The sequence below is a fragment of the Diadema antillarum genome, unplaced genomic scaffold, assembly GCF_040938485.1.
Source record: "Diadema antillarum isolate AM-2024a unplaced genomic scaffold, OU_Dant_1.0 scf00000070, whole genome shotgun sequence".
Lineage (NCBI taxonomy): Eukaryota > Metazoa > Echinodermata > Echinoidea > Diadematoida > Diadematidae > Diadema > Diadema antillarum.
Window position 1 is genome coordinate 2977943 of NW_027270959.1, and position 19175 is coordinate 2997117.

The 19175-nt window shown below is 37.9% G+C and overlaps 1 protein-coding gene across 1 annotated transcript in view; it reads right to left on the reverse strand.

Moving 5' to 3' along the window:
• Nucleotide 1: 1 nt before the first annotated feature.
• LOC139716842 (sushi, von Willebrand factor type A, EGF and pentraxin domain-containing protein 1-like) overlaps nt 2-19175 on the reverse strand; it is a 32830-nt gene continuing 13656 nt past the window's right edge. The window contains exons 3-12 of the mRNA XM_071628375.1: nt 17261-17410; nt 16373-16525; nt 14928-15116; nt 14385-14591; nt 12545-12739; nt 11703-11945; nt 4991-5236; nt 843-1052; nt 85-200; nt 2-43 (exon numbers count right to left, since the gene is read on the reverse strand). Of these exons, the coding sequence (XP_071484476.1) occupies nt 2-43; nt 85-200; nt 843-1052; nt 4991-5236; nt 11703-11945; nt 12545-12739; nt 14385-14591; nt 14928-15116; nt 16373-16525; nt 17261-17410 (1751 nt within the window). The remainder of the gene's footprint in view (nt 44-84; nt 201-842; nt 1053-4990; nt 5237-11702; nt 11946-12544; nt 12740-14384; nt 14592-14927; nt 15117-16372; nt 16526-17260; nt 17411-19175) is intronic.

The window sequence follows — 19175 nt, forward strand, 5'->3', positions numbered from 1 at the left end:
CTCACTGCAAGTGACTTTGGCACCTGTGATGTTGCACCCCGCGCTAGCGTCGCAGGGGAGTGTACCGTTAGAAGACTCAAGCACGAGTGATTCGACGTAACTCAAGAACTTTTTTGGAATTGTCTTGTTTTCAGTGTCGCAATGACCAGCGTAGAAGCGGACCTCCTTAGAGAACTTTCGACTGGCATTAGGCAGTATGACTGAAAAAGGAAATGGTTGTTGGGTAGGGAATGAGTTTATGGCAGACTCAAGAACAGCATACCGTAATGATTATTGTATTGTGTAATACAAAGTTGATAGTTTCACTGGTCCCGCAACCAATCAATGTACTTAAGATTTTCAATTTCCTAACGTAGAAAATGAAATATTAGAGAAATATCATGAAGTAGACTTAAAATTATTGGTTTGCAAATCATTGCAAGTAAGTTTTGATCTGCCGTTGAAACACACTGATTTGGAATAATAGACGTTTTGTGATCATAATGACAAAACAGTAGGGTTGAAAGAGTTAGATATGTATGTATTATCTCAATTTGTTTCTTTTGATTTGTTTCCGATGGAGGATTTTTTTTTTTCAAGAGCCAAGTTATAGGTCGTTAATCAGAAACCGGGAGTTACTATAAGTAAGTACTAGTTACTAATTGTTGTTTGCAGACACCGAGTAAATTACGTTCCAGTTTGCAAACGACAAGGACAAGCAGATTGGGAGGTTTGAACGCGTGACATCATTATCCAAACCTGCATCTGACCCAATATCACTATGTAATAGATGTAAACTTTTATAAAGTTGAATCATTATCAAGCAAGTTTTGAATTTCTCTAGGACCGAAGGAACCACTCACCAGTGCAATCGGGCCATGGCATAACTGCCTTGTGCAGCGTAGATACACCAGTCACCCATGTCTTCGTTGCGTCACAGATGTATATAGGTTCCGGGACGCCGGCGAACGTGTAGTGCTTGTTACACAGGACCGAGCAGGACGTGTTTTCCCCTGCTTCATGACATGTCAGGGCCCCGTTCAGAGGAGGAGGGTAGTACTCACAGGAATGTTCTATGAAGAAATATAGGATTAACAAACGGTATATGTTGCACTGAGGGAGAAATACAGTACATTTAAATTTTTTAAATCTTTCCCCGTGTCTATGGAAGCCGGAATGTTTAAACCCTAATAGTACTTAAGTATTCACGTCATTATCACTCCCATGTCTAAATTGCTATGAGAGCAACTGCTATAGTGTGCAGCATGTGGTTACTTGTTCTCATTTTATCACACACATAAATGCATGTGAGAAGAATCTTCTGAGCCCCGAGTAATAGTCATTCTCTTTTGTTTATCATTACTTTTGGTCTTAATTGTACCCGTGCTCCTCATCCTGTTCCCCTTACTAGGCTTTTGTTGGGACCTACACTCAACAAGCTTTGCTTTTTAGTAGGTTCCATCGTATTTCTCTTCGCATCTTTTACTTTGATTGAAAATGACACATCGACCGTTATGTATTACTTTTGTATTCCTATTTCTTCATGTATATATCCAAGCTGGACATTCTGTATTATATTTTGTTATATACCATGTATTTTCCATCGAGAAATACGAAAATAAATTGAAATTGAAAAATTGAAAATTTAATTGGCTTTCGTGTTGTGACTTTCGCAACGCATATGTCAAAACTAATTTTCATTAGCTTGTTTCTCTTTGATTGCATTATCTTTAGATGACAAATTTGGGAACTCGTCTTGCAATTACTTTTATCACTCTTATATGAAACAAAACGGCTTAAAAATAGTGAAATTGTCTCAGTGGAATTGATATTTCAATCAGGATTTGTAGGCCAAACAGTGCCAAATGAAATCCCATTGCCCATGCGTCGATTAGCATATAGAATACGAATACACATGAAGGCATACGCCTTACAGAAACATTGTTTCTTTCTTTCTCTCCCTCTCTCTCTCTCTTTCTCTCTCTCTCTCTCTCTCTTCCACTTAAACGTTTGCAGTTACGCGAGCCTGTTTGCCGATTATGACGCAGATTTCAGTCACTGACAGAAACATTCAAATCCAAACTGACGTTCCTCTCACATTGAGGATTATAATAACTGCAATCTACAGTGCTCAGGAAAAGTGTGTTCTTTTTCAGGTATCAGTGTTTGTTTGTTTTGTTTTGTTTTGTTTTTGTTTGTTATCTTCTTACCTGCCCTCATGTTATGTGTGTACATAGTATTTTTTTTTTCTTGAAGCGTCATGAGCACCGAAACTGGACCTGTGCACTATACAAGTAACCACTACTGTTATCATGGTTATTATGAATTGAAAGACAGACAAGAGTATCCCTTAAAGGAAACCAAAAGCTAAAGAGAAATGTGGATTAAAGGGGCATTACAGATGATTTTCATAATTTCACATCATGTAGTACATAAAGCAGCAGCTCCATGTATAGATTTATGGAATTCATTGCGGTTCTTGCGCAGAGAAACAATACTTTGAAAAGCCTTAAACAAATTACACTGAGCAAGAATGATGACATAGGAGGCTCACATATATCAGAAATGTAGCAGTGTAATTCCACTACAATACTCCTTTTGTTCTGCTTCTGTGAGCCCCAACCCATGCATGCTTATGGTGACCCTGCCATGTCATCATCCTTATTCATTGCAATTTTTTATAAATTTCAAAGATATTCTTAATTTTCATCCGAGTTATCATGAATTCTGAAACTCTGTCCTCAGTATAATTAACTAATTTATAGCTGTTCAAATGTAAAAATCTGATAATCATCCGGAGGTCTCCTTTAAGTGAAAGCAGCAAAATTAGTAGAGCACATCAGTGAAAATTTGAGGAAAATCGGACAATCGATTCAAAAGTTACGAATTTTAAAATTTTGGGTGTTGGAACCACTGGATAAGGAGACTGCTTCAGTTTATAGGGCTCAGACGTGTAAATAAAATGGAATGTCCCCGACCCCTTCACAAAATCGTACCAAAGATACCAAAATAACTGAAGAAAAAATTTGATTGAAAATCAATAATGCAGTTTGGCAAAAAACTGAATAGCTGCAGATATTGAGTGTGAATTCCTATACAATTTGCATTTTGGTTGAAAGATAAAAGCTTCTCTCCTGGAATTTAAAGGGACTATATTTCATTTGGTGCATGTACAGAAAATAGACGTTTTTTGTTTGAAAAGAACTCGTAGTCTGGCTTTGCGGACCCTTGGACAGAGTTTTAGCCAAAGAACCCGCCTTGGAAATTTGATGGATGAAAGGGTACCTCACTTATCCGGGTTAGTGAAGATGAAAGACCTTATTTCTCCCAGCTATTTTACAGAATTTTTTGAATTTTGAATTTTAGAACACGCCTCTACGGTGAATTATTTACCCATGTGAGCCCTATAACATCATGTGTGGACAACAGTATGAAGAAAATATAGAAATTTCAGCATGCTTTCACTTTTTTAGCGTAATAAAACAGCACTTCACTAAACTACTTTCAGAAAGCAGAGGGAATAATTGCTACCCTTAACATATGTCAGTATCGAGTTGATGGAATGTGTAATTTTTTTTTGAACAAAAAATGAATGTTGGAGGATTTCTCTTTATATTTTCTTTATATTGTTGTCCACACATGACGTCATGAAATGTGGGAGTCTCCTTAGCTATTCATTACAATACCAAAAGTTTAAAAACGACAACTTTTCCATCGATTGTCCGATTTTCACTTTCACTGACGTGTTCTATAACTGTTGCTGCTTTCATTCAATCCACATTGCTCTTCGGGTTTTGGTTTCCTTTAAAACAGTCTACCTGAGCTGTACAAAAAGTGAGGAAGCGGGGGGGGGGGGGTCAAAGTATCTTATCCTCATTGCCTATAGTTTTCAAAAGAGGACTGAAAGCTTTTCGTTCCCTGGGTCTCGATTATGAGCATTTTCCTAACTTTGCTTTGTTTTCAACAGCCACCTCCATAAAATGAAGGTCCCGTGTATGAGAGAGTAACAACTTATGTACGTAAAATATCCCGCTTCATTCATGCATCGCAAAGAGCACCGTGTTTAAAGGGGCATTCGGGATGATTTTCATAATTTCACATCATGTAGTACATAAATTGACAGTTCCGTGCATGGATTCGTAGAATTTATTGTAGTCCTTGAGCAGAGAAACCAATAAACTGAAAATCTTAAACAAATTACACTGAGCAGTGTTGATGACATCAGAGCCTCACATATTTCAGAAATGTAGCAGTGTAATCCCATTACAATACCGCTTGCTTACCAAGTTCACCTGTGTAGAATCTATACATGCCTTCTACTTTTGTTCTGCTTCCTTGAGCCCCTACTCATGCATTCTTATGGTGAGGCTGCCATGTCATCATGCTTGTTTATTCCTATATGTTATAGATTTTGAAAACATTCTCATTCCTCATCCTAATTACTATAGATTCTTCAAGTAAAAATCTGAAAATCATCCGGAGGTCCCCTTTCACCCGGTGAAATGGTCCCACCTCACTTCCAACTGGACCCCATGGAAGACCAGCTTAGCATGGCTGAATATGGGCTATCCAGCCATCTTTTCACATGGAAATTAACAAACAAGCAAACCTGATATCATCTCATTTCAACTACACAGCTCTCATTTCACTCAACAACGCAATGTCCGCAACATCAAGGTGGTTACCAGCAGTAGCTAATTTCTCGTTTCTTTGAAAGTTGAACACATGTATTCTCTCTGTCACCTGTCTTTCTCTCTCTACCTCTCTTTCTCTCTCTCTCTCTCTCTCTCTCTCTCTCGCTTTATCTATCTACAGAGGATCTCCACTTTTATGAAATGTATTATTGTGTATGTTTGCATATGACTGTTATGTATATATTTTATTGTATCATAAATGTGATTTGTTACAGCAGGGCTCTCTTGGAAAGCAGGCCTTGCGGCTTGAATGGGACTACCCTGCTTTTATAAAGAAGACAATAAATAAAAGTTTAAAAAAAAAAACAAGCACTCACGTGTTACTGTTATCGTGAATTCACAAGTGTTGTTGTTTCCAGACGGGTCTGTAGCTGTATAAACGACGTTTGTGTCACCCACCGGAAATGGCGACCCAGGTGTTGCATTGTATTTGTCAATAACGATTGTATAATTTCCGGCGTTGTCGACAAATTCTGGTTCTTCCCAGGTGACGTCAGCGTGCGTCGAAGGGGTATTTACTGTGAAGTCAGCGGGGCAGTCTCTTACCCTCGGCCTTTCTTCGTCTAGGAATTAATACATGCACAGTAAGAATTGACCTTCTTATAAATTTCAAAGGATCGCTTCGAGCCATTATACGCAGCCTACTCATCCTTCATAGAGGTACAATCGATTGCAAATTTGCCAGTTACAATCGGAACTATTTATACAATTAATATATAATATTCACTATGTACTGGGCGAGGAGAGTGCACAGGAGTAGCTTCCCTGTCGATATCTTCCATAACAATATTCTATCATGCGACATATAACTACAGAACAGTAGAAACATAATTGAAGCGCATAATGGGGTTATCTCAAATAAGTGCAGTGTATCTATAATAATATGACAATTCAAGTAAAATTGTAAAAATTGTAAAAAAAAAAAAAAAAAAAAAAAATCTTGGTCTTGTCTTCTCTTGTCAGTACTGCACCAACCGCCGCTGCTGGGCTATAAACGTGCAGTCCCTCATGCATACAGTTGCAGCACTTTAAAATCTCATTTTGGTCCAAGGTGGGTTAAGTGAGGTACGTTCGTTTCCTTACAGAAATTATCCGTCCTTATGATTTCATTATAGGATGAAGTATTTTGTTTTTGAAATGTAAATCACATGACAACAAATTGTTGCACTTGTGAACGATATCATAATTATCGATAATGCCCTCACTTTAATGTTATCAGTATAGATGTCACAAAGACAAAAGATCGCAGTTAGTTTGTGTGCAAAAATGAGGCACCAATGGCCCATCTTGCGCGCACTCTAGTATCTGGTATGAGTATAATAAACTTACTTTTGATGTATAGAGGTAACTACTATTTGGGACATCATTGAAAAATACAATTTATGCTGTCGTAGTTTTGTGTTCACTGTCCGCCGTCCACAGGTCGTCTTTTTGTGATTTTAACAGCCTTCTGTGAAGATGGCAGCGCACAACCCCACAGAAAATTGAATGTGAGACACTAACTGGTATCACTCACATTTCATGTCCAATTAGAAACTGAATTTTGGTAAAACCATTGCAATCACAACATCGCATTCAAAATGTCATTACCAACTGTAATACTAAAAGTGGTGACTTCTTACCTAGTCTTCCGTTATTGGCACCTATTTCAGCAATTTTAGCATTTTTCTTTATATATCTTTAGTCGTTATGGCATAATACTATTGCAGGGGCAGATCCAGGGATTTCGTAAAGAGGGGAGCCTTTACAAACTTAAAGGGGAGCGCAGCCATCCTCCCCCATTTTTTGTTCTTTTCTTTCTTTTGTTTTGACAAAAAACAAATGAACTAGAGATTGTAATTTGTCATCACTGACAAATTAAGGTGATCCGATTTTTTTTTTTAAATCAATGATTCGAGTCCTGATCGCAATAGGCATGACAATACAAGTTTCATCTGTGTTTAGAGACATTGGACGTGTGATGTTTGGATTCTCATTTAGAAAAGGGAGTCATATCTGCCATCTTTGGTACCGAATTCCGTATACACTAACGGAAATACAGAATGAAGTATATTTGACCTTTGACCTCACTTTGTACACCCAAGATGGCGTCTGAGCAAAAAGTGATTATTTTATAAAATGATTCTTGTGACATGGTCTTTGCGTGTGCAAAATATGGGAAAGATAGGACATGTATTCACCAAGATGCAGGATGAAACATTTATGACCTTTGACCCTATTTTACATACCCAAGATGGTGTCCGATCAAGTAGTTGTTATTTTATGAAATAATGTACGTGACATGAACTAAACAGGTGCAAAATATTGGGGTGATAGGGTATGTTTTTCTTGAGTTATTGCAAAGAAAGTTGGAAAAAGAAAGAAATATCTCAATACATCGAAGATAAGCTTTGATTTCAACCACGTTTTTCACGTGATTCCGACACCGTATGAAAATTAAAAGGCATGCACATGATAGCGCAAAGTCTCAGCTACAACATATTAAAATCTGGGAGAAATTCACCGGAGGGTAAGTGAGCTAGTGCTCGATAAAGACAATCATGTCAATTTTCACATCTAGAAAAATTCCCTCCCATAGAGATAACACGTCATAACGAATATAAAGAAAGAAGTACATTTGACCTTTGACCCCGATCTGCACAGACAAGGTGGCATCTGAGCAAAAAGTGGTTATTTTGTGAAATGATCCTTGTAACATGGTCTTTACGTGTGCAAAATATGGGAAAGATAAGACATTTATTTACCAAGATACAGGATAAAACATTTATGACCTTTGACTCTAATTTACATACCCAAGATGGTGTCCGATCAAGTAGTTGTTATTTTATGAAATAATGTACGTGACATGAACTAAACATGCGCAAAATATTGGGCTGATAAGGCTTGTTTTTCTTGAGTTATTGCAAAGAAAGTTGCAAAAAGAAACGAATATGAAAATACATCAAAGATAAGCTTTAATTTAAACCAAGTTTTTGGACGTGATTCCGACTCCGTATGAAAAAACGAAGGGCACATTGGCGATAGCCCAAAGTCTCAGCTAAACTATATTAAAATCTGGGAGAAATTCACCGAAGCATAAGTGAGGTAGTACTCGATAAACATAGTCATGTCAATTTTCATTTCCAGAAAAACTGCACTCCCATAGAGATAACACGTAAACTGGTCAAATTTGACAAGATTACATTTAATCCATTTTTCCGAGGTGATGCCGTCATCCAATTAAAATTTTGATACCACATAAGTGAAAGAGCATTTAATAAGCTACAACATACTGAAATCTGGGTAAAAATTGGCAAAGGACAAGTTAGATACGCTCGAGTGAACTTGAAATTCGATGACGTTATTTTGAAAATTTACTTTTTTTATTTTATTTAGAAATTTGATATCATTTAATCATTTCTTTAGCATCGCAAACCCATGAAATGACATGTACAAGTCATTCGCTTTCAGAATATGTAAAGAAAGTGGGGGGTCACTGACCATCCTGACGAGTAAAATCGGATTTAAAATTGGCGGTATTTTGGCATTGTTGCACTGTATATCGCCATTGACGCGCGCGCGGAATTCCAACTTTGACGGGCCCGTATGACGTCATAGTGAGTCGGATGGATTTGAAACTTGTTAGAAATATTCCTTGACATTTTAGACATCCGATCTGTGTGAAAAAACGGGAAATTTCTATTGCATATGAACTGTGCGTGCGTATATGCGCGCGCGCGTACGCGTCCGTCCGATTTTTTCATTTTTTCAAAAAATGCTCCAAATGGTCTAAAACGTATGCAAAAAAATTTTGAGCCCGATTTGAGCATACAAATATTTCAACGCGCGCGTACGCGCACGTTTTAAAGTATAGATGAATTTTGAGAATATGACTAGAATGCGCTTAACTTGAAATATATGTGACGTAAATTTCATTGAAAAATTCTATTCCATTAATGGAATATGATTGAGAATGTGTTTTCATATAATGACGTCATAGTGACGTCACGGTCGACTGATCACTGTGATTTTAGTTCGATTGTCGTCTTTTCGACACGATACATATATGGTATAAGTTTGACATTCATAGACAATGCACTTTCTGAGCTAACCTCTACACAACTTTTGGGGAGAAATAAAGAAAACTAGAGATTGTAATTTGTCATTACTGACAAATTAAGGTGATCCGATTTTTTTTAAATCAATGATTCGAGGTCTGATCGCAATAGGCATCACCATACAGGTTTCATCTGTGTTTAGAGACATTGGCCCTGTGATGTTTGGATTCTCATTTAAAAAAGGGAGTCATATCTGTCATCTTTGGTACCAAATTCTGTATACACTAGATAACGAAGATTCAGCAACAAATACATAATTTAGGCATGACCATACAGGTTTCATGTGTGTTTAGGGACATTCGCCGTGTGATATTTGGAATCTCATTTACAAAAGCGAGTCAGACCTGCCATCTTTGGTACCAAATTCCGTATACACTGTAACGAAGATACAGAATGAAGTATATTTGACCATTGACCCCACTTTGCACAGCCAGGATGGCATCTAAGCAAAAAGTGGTTATTTCGTAAAATGATTCTTGTAACATGGTCTTTGCGTGTGCAAAATATGGAAGAGATAGGACATGTATTCACTAAGATACAGAATGAAACATTTATGACCTTTGACCCTAATTTACATACCCAAGATGGTGTCTGACTAAGAAGTTGTTATTTTATGAAATAATGTACGTGACATGAACTAAACATGTGCAAACTTTGAGGGTGATAGACGCTGTTTTTCTTGAGTTATTGCAAAGAAAGTTGCAGAAAGAAAGACATATCTCAATACATTGAAGATAAGCTTTAATTTCAACCAAGTTTTTTAACGTGATCCCGACATCGTATGAAAAAACGAAGGGTAAAATACGATAGCCCAAAGTCTCAGCTACAACATATTAAGATCTGGGAGCAATTCACCTAAGCATAAGTGAGCTAGTGCTCGAAAAAGATAGTCATGTCAAATTTCATTTGCAGAAAAACTGCACTCCCATAGAGATAACACGTCATAATGAAGATACAGAAAGAAGAATATATGACCTTTGACCCCACTTTGCACAGACATGATGGCATCTGAGTAAAAAGTCGTTATTTTGTGAAATGATTTTTGTAACATGGTCTTTGCGTGTGCAAAATATGGGAGAGATAGGACATGTATTCACCAAGATACAGGATGGAACATTTATGACCTTTGACCCTAATTTACATACCCAAGATGGTGTCCGATCAAGTAATTGTTATTTTATGAAATAATATACGTGACATGAACAAAACATGTGCAAAATATGGGATTAATAGCCATTGCTATTGTTCATCTATTGCACAGAAAGTAGTAGAAAGAAAGAAAAATAAAGAAAAAATTATGTTATTTTATAGAAATTTGAAGGAGAAGCATGAAAAAATCAGAAAAAGATAAAGTTAGGAAAGGAGATTCAGACTAACTAAAGAAAAATGGGAAAAAAAGTGTTTAAAAAAATTAAAAAAAAACTGGCAGGGGTGAGCATCGAACCAGGGACCTTAGGATTACGAGTCGGATGCGCTATGCAATGACCTATTTCATGCTCCATAGGCCCTGTGTATTAAGCAAAATGACGCTGCATCGAAGCCACATGCAATTTTTCAACCAAGTTTTTCGACGTGATGCCGACGTCGTATGAAAAAATGGAGGGCACATTTGCGATAGCCCAAAGTCTCAGCTACAACATACTAAAATCTGGGAAAAATTCACCGAAGCATAAGTGAGCTAGTGCTCGAAAAAGATAGTCATGTCAATTTTCTCTGCCAGAAAAACTGCTCTCCCATAGAGATTACACGTAAACTGGTCAAATTTTACAAGGATACTTTCAATCCATTTTTACGAGGTGATGACGTTATCCAATCAAAATGTTGTTTTAATATTAATGAAAGAACATTTCATAATCTACAACATACTGAAATCTGGGTGAAAATTGGCGAAATATAAGTGAGATACGCTCGAGTGAATTTGAAATTTGATGACGTCATTTTGAAAATTTACTTTGTTTACTTTATTAAGAAATTTGATATCTTGTAATCATTTTTTCAGTATCGCCAACCTATGAAATGACATGTACAACTCATCAGCTTTTAGAATATATCAAGAAAATGGGGGGTCACCGTCCATCCTGACGAGTAAAATCCGATTTAAATTTGGCGGTTTTTTGGCATAGTTGCACTGTGTATCCCCATTGACGCACGCGCGGAATTTTGAATTTGACGGGCCCGTATGACGTCATATTGAGTCGGATCGACTTGAAACTTGATAGAAATATTCCTTGACATTTCGGACATCCGATCCGTGTGAAAAAACTGAAAATTTCTATTGCATATGAGCTGTGCGTGCGTATATGTGCGCGCGCGTACGCGTCCGTCCGATTTTATCAATTTTTCAAAAAATGCTCCAAATGGTCTGAAACGTATGGAAAAAAAATTTGAGCTCGATTTGAGCATACAAATATTTCAACGCGCGCGTACGCGCACGTATTAAGAGAAAATGTGAATTTTGAGAAAATGAGTAGAATGCGCATAACTTGAAATAAATGTGACGTGAATTTCATTGAAAAACTTCATTCCATTAATGAGATATGATTGAGAATGTGTTTTCATATAATGACGTCATAGTGACGTCAAGGTCGACTGATCACTTTGATTTTAGTTTGATTGCCGTCTTTGGGACACGATACATACATGGTATAAGTTTGAACTTGATAGGCATAGCACTTTCTGAGCTAACCTCTGCACAACTTTTGGGGAGAAATAAAGAAAGAAGAAGAAGAAAGAATCCGTACAGATACAGAAGGTGATCCGAGAGGATACTCGGATCACCTAAAAAAGAAAGAATCAGTACAGATACAGAAGGTGATCCGAGAGGATACTCGGATCACCTAATAAAGGGGGAGCGCGCCCGGTGCGCTTCCCCTGGATCCGCCAATGTATTGACATGATAATACTTCTACGCCTCAATCGCTCTAGCTCAAACCTGTAATGAGAACTGCGAAGGTGCATTGGCTGGTTTCCCCTGCCATGTCGGTCGCATTGTACGTGACAACGGTCACTCCAATGGGGAAGTCATAGGGAACCTCGTGGCTCGGTGTTAATGTTGGTGGAGCTCCACTGTTATCAGAGGCCGCTGGATCAGTCCAGATTACAAGTCGAGTTGGTTTGTGCTTGTCAGTAGTGCCGGTAATATCTCCAGGACACGTTATGCTAGGTGGTTCGGTATCTACGGAAATCGAGACAAAATCACTCGCATTAACTTGGAGAGTTGCATGCTAGATTTGTTGTAAAAGGAGGGAGAGAAAATATAAAACATATGGAACTGCTGAAACAGTTTTACCGATTAAATGAGGTGAACATAGGTTTTGACCACATACGTTGATCAAAGAAGGGGTGCAATTACCTCACAACCCTTTAGCAACTGAAGATTCTGTACTTAATGAGGTATGGCTTTCTGGAAGGTACTGCAATATTGCTCTCATTTCGACAACTTTCTAGACTATGTGAAGTAGCTCACTTAATGTTTATTTCTGTACATTAAAAGTTATGTTTATTTGAAAGCCTATTAAAACTTTACGGAGAGAATGGTATGTCACAGATTCTGACGTACTTTTATTGACATTTGATGTTATTTTTTGCATCTGCGAATGATTGGATTGCATTTTAAGAAATGTGTTTGTTTGTTTGTTTGTTTGTTTGTTTGTTTGTTTGTTTTTGTGTTTGTTAGCTGTTCATGACTAAGGACTGACAACTTCATGTCAAGAAAAAAGCTAGGGCCTACGCAAAGGCGGCTGCCCTGCGAGCATTACTCTGTGCGTGGCCTACCTATGCACTCAACTCGCGGGGAAGGGCTAGACCAGGTTCCGGTTGCCGTACAACTGACGGTGTCATCGGAGCTATTTAGACTATAGCCATTCCCGCACCTGTAGGTACACTCCTGTCCGTATTCGGAGATATTCTGGCAAAGCGCTGGTTCCACGAGCATCGGAGACACCACTTCGAGTGGTTGGCAAGTTTTCTCTTTATAAGATAGAGGAGAAAATGCCCGCAAAGAGGTATACAATTAATGTGGAACAAATGAAATCTTCTTCTTAAGCGTTCTCCTGGTTTTAAAAGCAAACCATAGCGACTCTCAATCAGACACACATACAGAGGATACAAACAGACCGGTATAATACTACTGTATAGATAGATTAGATAGATAGATAGATAGATAGATAGATAGATAGATAGATAGATAGATAGACAGATAGGTAGACAGATATACAGATAGATACACAGGTAGGTATGTATAGGTAGGTATCTATGATCATTATAGCTACAGAGAGAGAAAGAGAAAGAGAGAGAACGATACGTGATGACGCTATTATCTTGCATTCTTACATCAACCTGTGGAGTATATAGCAAGACACAGATCAATGTTTTCAATTCCTATGACAATGCTTAATAGAAACCATGCAGTTAAACATCATTGTTCCAAAGGAAAATGTCCGAAGGAATGTTTCTTCCATTACCCATATCGGCCAATCAATATCAGCAGACCCATATCAATCGATAGTATTATGTCATGCAAAAAAAAAAAAAAATAGAAAGAAAGAATCTAGTAAGTAAAGTGCGTAAGAAATACCTCAGAACAATTAACGTTGACCTGATAAGTGCTTTTGACTATAATTGAATATATGCGCTTTCGAAAGCACACTAGATTCACGTTTCATAATACACGTTGAAGATTGTTGATTAAACAGCAAAAAGAAAGAGATGGGGATCACAAAGAGTTATTTGTTTATTCTAACATCTGACAGGGTTATTCTGGTCTTACAAGAAAAGCAACTGCTAAGTTTTCTCGTTTGGCTGATTCAGATGAAAGACAAACACAAAATATTCATCGTTATATTTAATGTGATCCGTTATCACGAGAGCCATGTAATGTCCGGAAAGTAAGTGCGGTTTTGTTTGTCGTTTTGTTATATACAGTGGTGGATCCAGAGGGGGGGGGGCGCAACCGGCGCACGCCCCCCTTTATTTTTCGTTAAAAACAAAAGAAATAAAAAAAAAATGAAATGAAACCCGGAAGTGGCACCAGAAATATTAGTCACGGTCCCCTTTACAGAATTCCTGGATCCTCCCCTGTATAGGCTTACTTGCCAGATTTGGTTAGATTCTAAGCTTCAGATTGATTGGCCATTATGATCTGCACTTCTTCATATAAGGAAAATCAATATTTAAAAGAAAGAATAAAGCTTTTAGGACACTGTAACTATCATATTCCCAAAGATGGCTTAACACACATTTTCCCCCTTTTAATGATCTCTGACTTTAACCGGGTAACGTGATGACACACCACGTATATCGGTCCCCGACAATGACATTTTTTTTTCCTCTGGCGGCCCATTTGGGCCACTGAAATCTTTGAGTATGAAATTTAAGTGGCTCGACAAAGATATAGAGAAGTGGCCAGAAATAATAGAAAATGTAAAGTATCATTTTGGATTTTAGCTGCCAGATCTAGCTATACCAAAACAACAACAACAACAACAAAAATGGTGGCCCGACAGTAACTTTTAGCGCTCCTTGGCCGTGCCATCGTACCACCGCTAAAGTCGAGCCATGTATATAGCTAGATCAAGATAGATTAACAAATAGATTAAGAGACAAGTTAACTTACTTTGACACTTCCAGTCATGCCGAGACCATGAACCGTTGGTGGCGCCCTGTGATTGACATTCGGCAGTACCTTGGTTGATGGCCGATCCCACCATCTCGTAACCATTATGACAAGTGATACTACACGTTGTTCCAAGGCTATTGTCATTTGGTGGGCTACATGTGACGTTTGCGTTTGGTGGCGGTGTCAACGCAGGACACGTAATTCCTTGGGTGCACAAGAATCAATATAATGCATGATACATTTAAGTGAAAACAAATAATGACTTACGAATTTGAAGATGACAATTTAACTTTCAAAATACCGACATGGACAGGATATCCATAGCATCTAGGATAAGCACATAAAAAGCAACATAAGATATCATATTTAGAGTGAAATGCTGTTGCAATTACAAAAGCTTCTCTCCTCTCTCTCTCTCTCTCTCTCTCTGTTGCCTCGAAACTTTCTTTTTTAAATTCTATTTTTTATTCACTTCTTTCAAGCTTGGTCCAACCACTGCTCAACTCTCGTGTGATCTTCGACGCCATGTTGTCAACTCACTTTCACACTGCAAGAAGTCATGAGACCAGTCGCCGTTCTCCGTGCACCGAGAGCTGCTCGACCCTCCGGAGACGCGGTAGCCATACAGACACTTGAACTGACATGGGGTACTGCTGTACGTATTCGGGCAGTCGGATGGGATCATAGCGACTCCACTTTGGTTTGATGACCATTCCGGACACTGAACAGCTGCGGGATTCGTATTAAAAGGAAAGCTCATTAAAGTTCCCTGAAATACAAATGCATGTTGATTTTGTGTTGATTTATGACACCCTTAACATCACTTTTGCATGTTTCTATGATATTAATGTGACTCACAAAAGACATGGCGAGAGAACATAAAGTTATGCTGAGTCGAGGGGACTGAGGTGCATTCCGATGTTTTTTTGTTAAACATAACTCAGTAATTTAGCAATGATTGACAGATGAGGTCATCTCAAGAATATTGCTTTGGAAGGATTTTTGTAATCTGAAGAAAAGTAGAAGAAAAATTAGTCAAAAATATATATGGAATGTTTCTATAGATATTCGTTTCACCGCAAAAGTGATGTTTAGGGTATCATGAATCAACAAAAATCAACATGCATTATTTCAGGGAACCTTAATAATCGACGTCTTATACCCTGGTGTCGCTACATGTGGTCGACTGTTCGAAGGAACAGGTGTTAAGAATACTTCTAATGGTTTCTAACGGCTTCTGATGGATTTTCTACCTGGGAACCTAATATCAATTAATGTCAAGTACTCTTTGTACTCTTTGTACAAACTCTTGAAAACTTAGAAATCAGCCCTTTGAAAAGGTTTTAAAAAATGTAAAAAATAAAATTCCACAATCTTTTTTTTTACAATGTTTCATTGTCAAGCAGCATAGCTCCAAGGGAATACAAAATCTAAAACTAAAGCGAAATCAAAACAACAATAACAACAACAACAAAACAAAAACAAAAACAAGAAAAAAACTTTGGGAGCGTAAGTGTATTGGCACAGTACAATAATTTGCATAAAGAATGTTTCATACGTGACGCATGCTATATACCTGCATATATTGCATAAATACGTGCATCGATATACGTTCTTATTGAGGGAGACAAATTGAAGAAAACTGAAAAAATCACAACTCAACCTTCACCCCGCTGCTAAATATTCTCTTCCTTTCACCGTTCTTATTATACCATAGTGCACATATTATTAGACAAAGTATATGGCTACGTATACCTACGACATGTAGGCCCTACAATGATCTATTCATGTATGTTATCATCATACCGTTGTTATAATTACGTTTTATACCTACATTTTTCTACAATAACTTTCTATGAAAATGTTTCATGTGAGAATGAGATGCAAGTTTTACGTCGTTTCTACGAATGAATTCTCCCAAAACAATACAGCGTATCTGGCAATTCTAGAAAGACAAAGACATGAAAATCGAAGGGGATAATGACCTTCGCAAGCCGCGTTGCTGGTTCCCTCGTATCCTGTGTCACATTCACAGTCTGCGCGGCTAAGGCTGCCGGTAGAATTCGTGGACGAGTGGGTCGGGCATGATTTGCAGTCGATGTTTCCTCGAACGGTTTTGTAGGTTCCACGCTGACAACCTGTGACAACCAATTAACAAGAAGAGAGCACATCAGGAACAGTTTGCCTGCAATTCGTTAGACTAAATAACAAGATCTGTATGCATGGTCTACATCATACAAAGAGAATTCAGTGCTCTAAGTCAAGAGTTCCATGCTTCCTCTGCTTAAAGTAGGATCTATACTCTGCCTGTAATTGACGTGCACCTGCCATGTTGGACCACCTTAACATGGGTATCCGTATGGGTGGTTAGCATTCGAAATCTACCCACAAGCATAACAGTTTATCACTTAAGAATTCATAAATGAGATGCTTAATTCATGAAATTAATGCCATTGTGTCCCTGATGGGTACAAACTATAAATGGGTTAGTTTACACCGTGTGTAGAGAGGAGGTACTTCCGTCCTACAGGTGATCGATTCATAAAACGGGACATTTTCTTGGCTATTTTCGAGATATTGATTGTTCGCATGCATTGTGCGTCAGTTTCCACTGGGCATCTATATTCCTTGACATATTCCAAGTTTGCTCTAAAATTGCCCCCCTTCCGTTTCGACCAGAAGAATTTCCAGAGGGAACCTTCGTAAAGTGATTCTTTTTTTAAAGTTATTTAAAGAGCAAAAAGTGTGTGTGAGGGATGGGGGCGTTGTATAGCCCCCATCCTATTCCTTGATTCCACGAACACTGACGTACAGTGTAGATGCTAGGCCTTATACATATACTGGCAAAGAAATCGGAGCATAAGTGTTCCTACCAGTACATCCAGAGGGTGTGTTGTAGAATCCCGCATTGCATACACATTCCTGGACCCCGCTTTTTGTAGCACAAGAACACACCGAGTTTGGGCCACACGAAGAAGGGCAATCACTATCATTCAGTTGCAAGAAGTCATCATCCTTCACATCTGATGGGAGGAATATAGGAGGCGACTGCATTTCTAGTCAGTTCAGGCATTGCCAGTCATTTTAAACTCAAAACTATAATCACATTGTAATTGTCTGAGCGAGCGTTTGTGCATTACAGTGTATATTTTTGAAAAAATATCACATTTTTTTTTTACCTTACAACATGAAAATGGAAATAGAAGTATACAAAGATTACAGAATTCGCTCAATCGCGGACGTACACAAGTAAAGTAAAACAAACTTGAGAATTTACATCGAATGTGTGTGTATGTGGGTACGTGTGTGTGCTTGTGTGTATGTGTATGTGTATGTGTGTGTGTATGTGTATGTGTATGTGTATGTCTATGTCTATGTGTATGTGTATACATGTGAAAGCGTATACACTGTACTTCATGTAACCATCCGATTTGATTGAATGAAAACTGTATACTTTCAATGATTAGCTTGTACGGTACATGTATCGTTGTATTGTGTTATAAAGTCATATATAATTAATGTATTGTAGTAATGTAACGTAAGTGAGGGGACTGCAATCTACAAGTTCGCTTTTTAGCAGCCCCTCAATTTCCATTTCCATGAAGTTCTTTTAAGAACCAATATGTATTATTATGTTCCAATATATGTAATCATGTCAAAGTGTATTACCTGTGTTTGATTGGAAATGAAAATAAAAAAACATGCATGTGAACATGCATGTGTGAAATGAAATGAAATTCTGGATTGTGACACTTTATCGCTCTCAATCACTTACCCCCCCCCCCCCCCCCCGTGGGAAAAAAAAAAACACACACTGTTCCACAGTGTGAAATGCCAAACACAGTGTGAATACAATGTGACGACATTGTGAGCACATATTGAAATCTCTCCACATTTTTAAATTCGAGCGTTTTAACATTGTGAGCACATTGTGAATCATCATTCAGTGTGAAACAAAGCATTACTACTTGAACACTCTGAGAAAAACCACACCACAGTGTGAAATCATCTTCACACAGTTAATTCCAGCGTTTTACATAATACTTTGTGGACACACTGTGGACACACTGTGGACACACTGTGGCACACCGTGTTCTTTCCAGCAGGGGATCCCCAGAAAGAAAAAAAAAAACAGCAAACAAACAAACACACAAAAAACGCAAAAACACAAAAAACCCAAAGAAACAAAACAAACAAAGAAATTACAAGCAAACAAACTAGGCATAATGATTTCGTATCTTTCTCTAACAAATACGTTATGGCAGAGGACATCAATACTCCCATAGAATTGTACCTGTTTTGCATTTTATCTTAAAGCGACTGTACAGTTCTGGTTGAAACCAAATGTCAGGTTTCTAACATTTTTTGGTGAGATAATGAAAAACCTCTTGTAAAATATGAAAGAGCATCTAATTCTAAGAGGAATTCAACGTTTATTTGATGAAAATTGGTTTTGAAATGGCTGAGATATCCAAAAAGAGCCATTCTAAGAAAATGTGGGACCCACACTTCATTACGACTGCTTTGTTTTACTTTGTTTTTGGATGTTTCAGTTATTCCAAACCCGATTTTCATCAATTAAACTTTGAATTCCTCTTAAACTGGTATGCTCTGTACTACATAATAAGTGCTTTCTTGGTATCTCGCAAAAAGTTAAATTCCCAATTCTCACCTCCACCAATACTGTACTATCCCTTTAATGACTGACACAGGTTATAAATCAAAAGAAAATGTACATCATTGATGTTGGGGGGGGGGGGGAGAGAAATCTCCGAAAGAGAAACATGG